At 45.0% G+C, this 10,904-nt stretch overlaps 1 protein-coding gene across 1 annotated transcript in view; it reads left to right on the top strand.

The window, feature by feature from the left end:
* The window catches only part of UBAC2 (UBA domain containing 2), a 109,460-nt gene extending 102,262 nt beyond the window's left edge, over positions 1-7,198 (top strand). The window contains exons 8-9 of the mRNA XM_075424178.1: positions 114-236; positions 3,654-7,198. Of these exons, the coding sequence (XP_075280293.1) occupies positions 114-236; positions 3,654-3,761 (231 nt within the window). The 3' untranslated portion in view covers positions 3,762-7,198. The remainder of the gene's footprint in view (positions 1-113; positions 237-3,653) is intronic.
* The last annotated feature ends 3,706 nt before the right edge of the window (positions 7,199-10,904 follow it).

Consider the following 10,904-nt stretch of genomic DNA (forward strand, 5'->3'; position numbering starts at 1 on the left):
TTTTATGCAAATGGCAAATGTTTGCCTGTCATATTATGTGGGATGGATGATCTTTTTGTTTGAAAATATCTGTAGTTCTTTTTGCAAAGACTGACAGCAGTGTCTGTTTTCAGGGTGGGATGATTAACTGGAATAGACTGTTTCCTCCTTTACGTCACAGACATAATGCGAATTATCAAGATCATCGCCCGTCTGAACAAGACACACCTCCACCTACTGAGGTTTCTGAAGAGCAGGTAAACATTTTTCGGTTTTAAAGTGGCGTTAAAACACTGGTTAAGAATTACCTCTACTGATGTTTTATCATCTGTTGACGCAGTTTCTCTGTAGCAGCACAAATTAGAGTATCAGATAATGGCCACAATACAAAGACAGCAAATTGTCATTGCCATCCAAACCAGAGTTATAAATCAACTTGGGAGTTTCTGCTTTTATGTGTAACTTTCTCTTTTGTATTGAAAGATGAGACAGTTTCACTAGTGGGGACTATTCAAATCTGATAAATGTTTCAGAGAAGGAAGCATGACAAAGAGATTTAATTATTTGTCTTGTAGACGGGCAAGTTTTCCTTCACTGAGGTCTCCAGCTGAAGTTTCCAATTTGGTCGTGTAATTTTTTGGGAATAAGAATGTTACGCCAGCTTTGGACTGCAACACATGCTTGGTCTAAAACTTGGATGTTTCCCTCAGCGATGGCATTGGCTGATTTCACGTACCGATACCACAGAGAAAGTTTGTGTCTTTTCTACCAAGTATAGATTTAGACTTACTGTATTTATTTAGACTTTTAGACTTTTGTTGACATCCTCTGAAGAGAGGATGATTTACTTGGAAGTTTAAGAATTTAATATTAGTCTTGTTCCCGAATTCAGGATTTATTGCATGCAATCAATTTGTCCATGTTGTAGCCTGTCTGCAGTTAGCTGCATTGGCCATTTTATAGTCAAACCTTTCTGCTGCCCTGGAACAAGAATAGGTTTCAAGGGAGACTTTTTCTTTCCCTTTGTCCTTTTTTAGGAAGATAAATCAACACTTACTAGCACCACACTGTCATTTCTAGTTAGCTTAAAATGAGATTGTCCCAAACAGAAATCTTTGCTATCATCTGATTTCTAGTTTTGATTGAATGTCAGATTATGTTCAAAATGTTCAAAACTGTAACTCTACTGGTGCTTTTGACTGCAAACCTGCTGGGCTGCATCCAAAAAGGCAAAAAAAAAAAAAAAAAAAAAGCCCACAGCAAAGAACACCTTCTGAGACAAAACACAGAAACTTAGTTTTGGGTGGCCTGAAGTCTACTCAGTGCCAGGTATGGGATGGACCAAAAGATTTCCCTGCTGGGTTAGTTTGTTTATTTGTTTTTATTGACAAATTCTGCTCGTGGGAACTTCTATTGTTGGGTTGGAACTAATGAAATAGTTATTAGTCTGACTTACGATGGATTCTTAGCCGAAGCCTTTAGGCTCAGGTTTATGAAAGCAATATATGCTTTTATTTTCTCGTGCATTGAAGTTGTAGAGCTCACCTGAATGCTGTCATTTGCGATGCTGTCTAGTTACCCTGCTAAGAAAAAAGTAATGTAAGCACCTTTGATTTCTCAGGACCATACTAATAATTGCACAAGTTGTGTTGGAGTGGCAGAAATGCAAGGTTTTCTTCTGTTCTTCAGATTAAAATTTGCAAGCGTTTGCAATGCCTTTGGTGCAAAAATCTGTGCATTTCTTGTGGGTTTGTTAGCACCTTAAGTTACCCTTACCGGCATACATCTCTGTTTCCTGGAGCTGGATTCGGTTCCTGTGGTTAAAATATACTCAGATGAAAAGAGCTTTTTGTTGTTAGAATCTATTCCCTGTGATGCTCGCTGGGTATTTCTGTAAATGGGAGCATTGCAATTCCATCCACCGCTTCTGAAGGTTAGAATTCATGGCAACTGTGGTAAAAACCTTTCTTCTGAAATGTGTTTCTGTGGTTAGCTTTTATTCCACTGCCTGCCCATTTTCTCATAAAAAGCACAATGTTAGATGAAGAATCCGTGGAAACTTTAGAAAGTTGCGAGTTATGAAATCCAGTTTGAAGTTACACTGTTGTTGCAGAGGTGTTGAAAGTAACAATTCATTTCTCTCTCTACAAGAAGGTGAGAAACCGACGTTGGGTTGTAAGGGGGGAGAAGGAAGAAAGGCACAAAAATGGTCGGTGATGTATTTGATATTCTCACAAACAAGACAGATGTTTTCGAACATTTTGTAACAGCGTATTTAGATTGAGAGAAGGAGGGCCCCCACCTCTGGGCATACTTGGAGTAGTGTATTTCGCAGTAAGCCACCAAAGCGGAGAAGATTAAAAATACTGAAAGTTCTGGAGGTGTCTTAGAGGACGGGGAGGTTGCTTTTAAAGGCACCTTTCTTTTAAAAGGCATTTGAAGTGTTTTCAATACTGGTGCTGCACATTGCTCTTGCACCCTGGGAAGATTCCTCCCAAGATGTAAATGCCCTCCGTTACGTTCATGCTCAGCTTCAGTCTGCTGCTGCTGCAGACTCTGTGCAAGCAGAAGTGGAGCAGCCGTAGCTCTCAGGCAGCTCCTGTAGCCCAGGACTTCCACGTTCCGGAGCTGTGGTGTCTGGTCACGAGGCCATTTGGAGCAGGATGGGGAATGCTTTATGCTGCCGGTGGCCACACGTAATTTTACATGCTGCTCCCTGTGTCCCCCCCACCCCCCTTGTTTTTCCCCTCTCTGGAAGATTAACTATAAAAATCAATGAGTTATATTGTGACTTTCAGTCATACCTAATTGAGAATTGTAGATTTTAAATGTACTTTAGATTGGAATTTAACCACAAATTAAGTTTGGTTATACATACATTGCTTTTTACGTGTGGTAATTTGAATATCTGTCAGCACAGAGCAAAAAGATTAGGTGTCGAGTACATGATATTATAAAGAGGGATGGTCAGGTGGTTATTGATTACCCAAATCACTGTCTTAATGTGCCCTTTTCCAGGTAATTCTTCCATCAAATGTCATTGACTTACACTGGTTTGAGAATACGTAGAATCCTTCCAAGAATTTTGCTGAATCCATTTAAATATTGTACTGCCTCTGTTTTAGGGCTTTCAGGTTTATTTTTAAAACCACCACGAACGAATAGTTTTGAGATTTTTAATGCCCTCCGGAGAAGGATGTCTGGACAGGATTTTGCATCTTCTGTAAAATTCCATATTTTGGTCAGTGTAGGGTTCTTGAGGTCCTGTTTGCGTCGAGAGGAGAAAGCCCCAAGGTCAGACTGTGGTTGTCCTGTGTGGTGCCATACTTACTGTTTTACTCTTCTTTCAAAACTGGACCAGCTAGGAAGATACAGGTGTGGCATTTTCAGCAAACGGTTGGTTTCAAATAAAGTATCAGAAAGCAGTCATTTCTGTGGCAACATTTTCAAGCATGCTGTCCCAGATGCATCTTAGTGGTGGTGCATAGCCATAGAATCATAGAATCATTTAGGCTGAAAAAGATGTTCAAGATCATCAAGTCCAACTCTCTGGAAAGGTAAGCTTTTGAACAGCCTGATCAATGGAAAAGTGATTTCTGACACTGTTAACAAGACTAACGCGCACACAGTGTGAATAAAACTCTAGTGTTAAAGCGGTGTTATTTCTTTTCCAGGTTGCACGACTTATGGAAATGGGATTTTCCAGGGGAGATGCTCTAGAAGCTCTGAGGGCTTCAAATAATGACTTAAACGTAGCCACTAATTTTCTGCTGCAGCACTGATGGTTTTCCGTGTGAAGGAACTTCACTCAATGGGTTTGTTCACGTCTGAGAGAGGATCAAAGCCACCTGCTGGACAGACACACGACGGTCGTCCCGGTCGTCCCCGCAAGAGCGTCAGAAAGGGAGAAGCTGGCTCCACATGACTGGTGACTCAAAGTGATGCTAATGAATGACGTGAACTGTTCCCAAGCCTTCGGATCACTTGGTGGTTTCTAGTCTGGTTATCCTTTTCAGAGTAACTTTAGTTTCTACTTATTACTGGATATCACCTAAATTTATTTTTTAAATAAAGTAGGTGGGGTTTTTTCTTGTAAATCCTTGTTAGACATGTTATCAGACTTAATGACTAGCAAAAGAAGCTCCAACAACCACAACAACTAGATTTACCTATCAGGAAAAATCATATTTTCTTCATTTACCAGTCTTAAGTTCTCTAGCTTACATGTTATTTTACAGTACTTGATTTTTTTATTACAGTAATAAGAAGTTTGAAGATCACTTCATTTTCAACTCAGTAAAGGGTTATGGGACTACTGTGTCATTCTTAACATTTTATCAATGCCTGTAATATTTTCTCTCTTGAATTCCTTTTTAAATAAAAGTTGTCACTCAGCACATAATACATAGATAGGATGCGAGAAAATTCACGTGCGTATTGCAAGCTATGGTAAGTGACCACTGCAAATTTAAATTTTGCAAACTGAGTAAATTGCTATTCAGATACAGGTCATGAAGTTACTCACTGGAAGCAATAAAGGTGAACGGAATGATGCGGAAAGATCAGAATTGAAATGATGTGAAGGACTTCCCTGTCTAACTCAGACAGGCTTCTGTAACCATGGGCGTATGCTCAGTGTCCCACGTGCTGGTTTCATTTTTTGGGCTGGCTACATAGTGTCTTAAAGAAAATTATAAAAAGCTAACTTTTCTATCTATAGTTCTAGTTTTCTACTGTCAAAGATGTGGATGACCCTGCATTTGCTGAATCCTAACTGTCTGAAGCAACTTAACTGTTGATCATAGATGGGAATATTAACCTTAAGGGTGATAAGGCTAACACAGGAGGTAACAGGACGCTAATGCCGAGGTAGTACAATATTGGTTTTGAAGTTTAGATTGATAAATAAACTTACTTGGCTTGGCTCTCAGAAGCGCTCAGTATTAGCACCTGAGGAGTTTCAGGAGGTGGGCTGGAGAAAGGTGAACATCGATATAAACGAAACCTGAAGAGGTACAAGATTCCAAACTGTGACTCCGTGAAGCCAATGTATCTCAAGCATTTAATGTGTGTTTCTGTATGTACTTTTGTTAGTACATTGTGTCTATTTATATACACACAGGCATATTTAATACATACATAAAGAATAAGATAGAGGTCATCAGAAGCATAACAAAGGCAATTGCAAGTGCAAAGGGGAGGAAGTGAAAGAATACAGGAGAGAGAAGGATGTTTTGAACATCCAAATGAACATGTGTGTACCAAAGTACAGACCTGTGCAGTCTCACTTGGCCTGGAAAATACACTGGGAAATTACAGGACAAGGTTTAGGGAGATACCTTTCTTCTTTCTTTTTTTTTTAACTGACTGATAAAACTGAAAAAAGTCCTTTGCGCATACAAGTCCTTATCCAGAAATGACATCAAATTTGTGCAGCTTTCAGCACGTGACAATTTTTAATAAAGTCAATGTCCTGTATGTATTTTTCAGTATTTTCCAGTGGCTGAAATAAGGGGGTTTTGGAATGCCAATGTGTTTTCCTCAGCTTTGATTATCCTCCTTCAGGGTTTGGCTTGCCTTTATGATCACATTATTTAGGCAAAATCTGCTTTTTAATTGCAAGGTTTTGTTTGTGTTGAGTGGCTCTCCATGTGTGTAGGCTAGGGATGTTTCTGTGCCCAGAGAGCTTTGGAAACCTGACTTACAAAGGAAAGGGCAAATGGAAGAAGAAAAGCCCTTCAACAATATGTAAACTAGCTAAATGTTTTGAAACAAGGACAGGTTTTAATTTTGAAACATCCAGATTCTTCCTTCACAAATATTTTATCAAAAGTGGCAATAAAGACTAGTGAATTACTTCAGAAGTCAAATTTTATATGTAGGAAATAAAGGTCCACCTAGTCCATGGTAAATTAAACGGGACCTGTGCCCTTTCAGACATTGCCCTGCTCTGGGGACAAGCCCAAAGAGCATTTATTCCTTGGAATTTTGAAACCTGTTGAGTAGCACCCGGGACATGTAAGTGGGTATTCCCCAGGTCTAAATCCTTTCTTAGTATTAACTATACAAGGGCTATCCAAATGTCACAGCTGTGTGGAAAACCCCATTTTGCCAGGCATTTCGCAAAACGTGGTCAAACATAAGGGGTAAAATTCAGGTCTTGGTGATGTCAGTTGAAAACTCCCCTTGACATCTGTGGGAACAGTTTGTGCCCAAAATGCTTCCAGGGTTATGATTTCCAACTTAAAAAAAAAAAGAAGTGGTAAAAGGAGGGGTCTCGGGTGCCACTGAACACAGTTCCTGTTTCGTGCAAGAGCCATAGAAGAAAGATTCACACATTAGAGCTGGAAAATCGGTTTCCACTTGATAGTGAAACTTTCATGGACCATTTCTGGGAATTCCAGGAGCGTGTTCTTCACAGCCTATGCAGTGTTTGTCCAATACGGTTTTTAATATCTCATCGCACAGTTTCTGTTTTGTGTGTGACCCAAGAATGCTTTTCAGGCAGTGAGAGAACACAGAATACTTTTCTACGGAGAGGATTTTGAGTCCCTAGGACATTCACACTGGTTTTAATAAAGCCCACATTCAGTATTTTGAAATAAAAGTAGTTGCTGCTGTTAAAATTTCTCTGCTAGACTGGGAATGTTGTCTTTTGAGACAACATCGGAGTAATTTATTGGGGACTTTCCTAGACGGTTATGCAATACTTTGAAATACACCCACAGCGAGGTTTGTATTTGTGGAAACCTGCCTGAGAAGCCACCAGGTTCTCAAGCCTTAACTTCTTGCTAAGGTGCAGAATGATTGGGCTGCGTACCTACCAAAACCGTTTTCCTCTCCCAAAGCCAGCGTTAACGGTTGCCTGCTGCTGACGTGAGCACACGGACTGGCGCCGCTGGTCCGCAGACGGCCCGGTGCTGTCTGGCGCTTGTCGGTGCCTTGGTGAACGTGCGGTGGAGAAGAGGTCTCGTTATTTTTCTCTGAAACAGAAGAACAAACAAGCAAAACATGTTGCAAGGTACTAGGCAAATGGCAACGTCTTTGCCTCTCCTGTTTGTGTATGCATATATATATACATATATGTGTACGTGCATATGTATGTGTGTATACATATGTACATATACAGAGAGTGAGTGCGAATATATATGTATTGATCTGATGAATTTAACTGGAGCTAAGAGTTTGTTGAAGAAAATTAAAGGTCTATATTCAAAGACTCCCATCTCTCAAGGACGTGTGTATTTGGAGCGTATACGCAGTTTGCAAGGCGCTGAAGTTTGAAAGCACTCCGAGGTACAGCTCTCATGTTGTAGGGGAACGGCATCCGTCTGAGGATAAATGAACACACAGTGTTCATTTGAACTAGTAGGGGGTTTTGGTACGTAAGTGCAATGAATTTCTTGTCTGTGTTCTTCCACAAGAAAGAACTAGGTGAGACTAGCTTTCTTTAACTGGGTAGCCGTAGTAAAAAGTATGTTATATAAATGAGTGTGATGCATATTTATTAGGAGAGCAATAAGAACAAACACACACTATTATGTGTTTATAGATATGCACACATATATGCATAATTTTTCTATATATATGTGCTTACTTAAAACTTACTGGGTTTGGTTTAATTTTTAGTAGGATTACATTCCTCCTGTTTCCACATATAAAGGGATGCTTTGACCCTAGAAGGTTCACATTTAATTGAAACCGAGAGAGGGTACGTGCTGCCAACAGCTTTCAGTCCAAATACGGGAACGGGGTGATGGGAGCAGAGGATCGGTACGACCTGGTGAATGGGTGCGACTGGTGAGAACCTCAGCAGATGGGTGGTTCAGCTGTTGTCATTTGATTTTTTCCACAGGAGAGTTTTAAGAGGAAAGGAGAAGTTAGATGGGCTCACGCATGTTTGTAGGGGACTGTTTCCACACCTGAATGGTAGCACTGGAAAAAGCAGGAATAAATGGGCTTTGAAAGTGGGTAGAAAATTCCGGAATCATGGCTGAACCAAAAGCAGGGTTTGGCCTTTTGACCCAGAGATAAATAGGGACCATAAATGTCATTTAAGATTAGCAAAGGAGAAGACTTGAGGGAGGTGAGGGAGGTAGAACTGAGCAAAACCAGAGAGTTTCAAGCAAAGGAGCAAAGCAGAAGGTAGGCTGTGGAGGACAGAAGGAAAAGACCTGCTGAGAGGAGGGGAGCGGGATGGCACGTTGCACTTAGCACTGTTTTGAAAGAATTCACGGAGATCCTGTGTGGAAAATGCAAACACACAATATTTTGGCTAATCTTGTACTCAAAATCCACTCTTTTTTCAGGGGTGTCCGATAGGAGAATCCTCCTGTTTTCTTTGGTCGGTTTTGCATGAGGTGGTACATGTAAGCTAGCGAGAAAACAGCGTAAGCCCAGCAGCTCAGAAAACGTGAAGCGAACCCTGGAGTCACCGCAGTATGCGAGAAAGCAGATGTTTCTGTTTTTCAAAGCGCAGTTTGTCCTATCAACCTGACCTTCACCTGGCACCCCGTCCCGATGACGGACAGCCCTGCTCCAGAAGGGACATGGCTCCCTGCAGGTCCCACCGCTCTTCCCACTGAAGGTTGTTGATAAACCCCCGTGCCGTGAGAGCGCACCGCCTTCCTGGGGAAACAAGTGTCCTGCGTGAAGAAGGTGGGTCAAGAGCTCGTGCTCACCCCTCGCCGCTTCTCAGCATCTGCTTTGCTGGCGGGGGGAGAGGCAGGCGCGCACCTCTGAGAAGAAGACAGTTGCCCATGTCACCCAGCCCGAACGATCACACTGGGGCTTGTTAATTGGCCGCGAGAAGCTTTTATTTTAAGTAGATATGTGCATTTTTACGTGACAATGTTTTACTGGCTTACAAAGATACATGCAATAGCTTCAGTTCAGGACAATTCAAAGCACAGACTGACGAGGCGTGTTGTAGGGCACAGGGAGTTGGTGATGTGTAACTGCAACGAGGAGCCGTTGTCCCCCAGCGCTGTCCTGGAAATTTATGCTTTTAGCTGAAAGTGTGAAGTTGGGAACTGCTGTTAAGGGGGAAAGGCAGTGCTGTTTGAGCTCCGTGTGCTTGTTTGTCATCAAGGTACGGCTTGTCAGACAGGCAGGTCACAAAATCAGTAACAGTTTGGTTTGGAAGGGACCTTCAGAAGTCACCTAGTCCAACGCCCCTGCAGTGAGCAGGGCCATTTTCAGCCCAGAAGGCCAACCGCATCCTGGGCTGCATCAAGAGAAGCGTGGCCAGCAGGTTGAGGGAGGGGATTCTGCCCCTCTGCTCTGCTCTGGTGAGACCCCACCAGGAGTCCTGCGTCCAGCTCTGGAGCCCTCAGCACAGGAAGGACATGGACCTGTTGGAGCGGGTCCAGAGGAGGCCACAGAAATGGTCAGAGGGCTGGAGCATCTCTGCTGTGAGAAAAGGCTGAGGGAGTTGGGGCTGTTCAGCCTGGAGAAGGCTCCAGGGAGACCTGATTGCAGCCTTTCTGTACTTAAAGGGGGCTCACAAGAAAGGTGGGGACAAACTTTTTTTCCAGGGCCTGTTGCAACAGGACAAAGAGTAACAGTTTTAAACAAAGAGAGTAGATTCAGACTGGATATAAGGAAGAAATTCTTTCCTATGTGGGTTGCGAGGCACTGGCACAGGTTGCCCAGAGAGGCACTGAAGGCCCCATCCCTGGAAACATCCAAGGCCAGGTAGGACGGGGCTCTGAGCAACCTGGTCTGGTTGAAGATGTCCCTGCTCACTGCAGGGGAGTTGGGCCTAATGACTTCTAAAGGTCCCTGCCAACCCACAGCACTTTGTGAGTCTATGATCTTGACCTAGGTCGTCTGCAGAGACCCTGTCTCCTGCTCGCCATTCGGCTGCGTGAGCTGACTGCCCTCTTGCAGAAGCTCGGGAGAAACCTGCCCCACGCTGCTGTGTCGGAGGGGTCTGGCTCGCAAGGGGGGCTGAGCTGGGAGGGTCGCAGCGCCGGCCGCCGAGGAAGACCTCGGTTCGCGCCACGTGCGTGCGTAATCCAGGCAGAGCCACGGAAGGGCAGGGGCGGGAAGGGACCTCTGGGGGTCACCGGGTCCAGCCCCTGCCAGAACAGGGCCACCTGGCGCGGGCAGCCCGGTGCTGCGAGGCCGCGGCCCTGCGCCGGGACCGCCACTTCCCTCCCTGGCGGCAGCGAGGGGCCCTGCGGGTCACCGCTCCCCGCCTGGAGAGCCGCGCCCAGCCCGCACCGGCCGCCGCTCTGCTTTCGGGCTGGGTTTGGGTTTTCAACCCCTCACAAAGGTCGCAGCTCCCTCTCCCGGCGGGAACCGGCAGTGCCCCGCCTTTATAAGTAAAATACTCTGGAGGAAAATGGAGCCCAGCAAAGAGCAACCGAGGCCGTGTTTTCCCGACGAGGCCTCGTCGCGGGTTTGCCTTTGGCTCTCCCGCCGGCTCCAGCCTGGCGAGGTGTCGGCGCGGAGGCCGCGGGCTCTGCACTGCCGAGGGGACAGAGCCCAGCTCTTAGCGCGAGCAAGGGGTGACAGCCACCCGCTGCGGACGGGGAGGTCCAGGCTGGGCGGCGGGGGACGGCGTCCTCACCCGGAACCGGCGCCTCGGCAAGGGGAGCCCCCCTCGCCCGGAGTTTCCAGGCCTCAGCTGGACAAAGCCCTGACGCTGTGGCAGCCATGGTGCTGCTCCGAGCGGGCTGCTGGACGGGGCGATGCGGAGAGGGCCCTTCCAGCCACCGCTTCTGTGATAAATTCGCAGCGCACCGGGGCTGTGCAGCAACCGCCAGCCTAGCCAGGAGCTGTTAGGGTGTCCAGGCCATCAATAACATGCGGCTATTACTGCATGCCAGCTCCATCTTGTCCGTTGTAACACGCTTTTTAGGACACCGGCTCTCTTCAGGCCGGCACTGAGGTTAGACCTGCTTTGAGGAGGGCTCGGA

This window comes from Opisthocomus hoazin, chromosome 1 (assembly GCF_030867145.1).
Source record: "Opisthocomus hoazin isolate bOpiHoa1 chromosome 1, bOpiHoa1.hap1, whole genome shotgun sequence".
In the NCBI taxonomy this organism is placed as follows: domain Eukaryota; kingdom Metazoa; phylum Chordata; class Aves; order Opisthocomiformes; family Opisthocomidae; genus Opisthocomus; species Opisthocomus hoazin.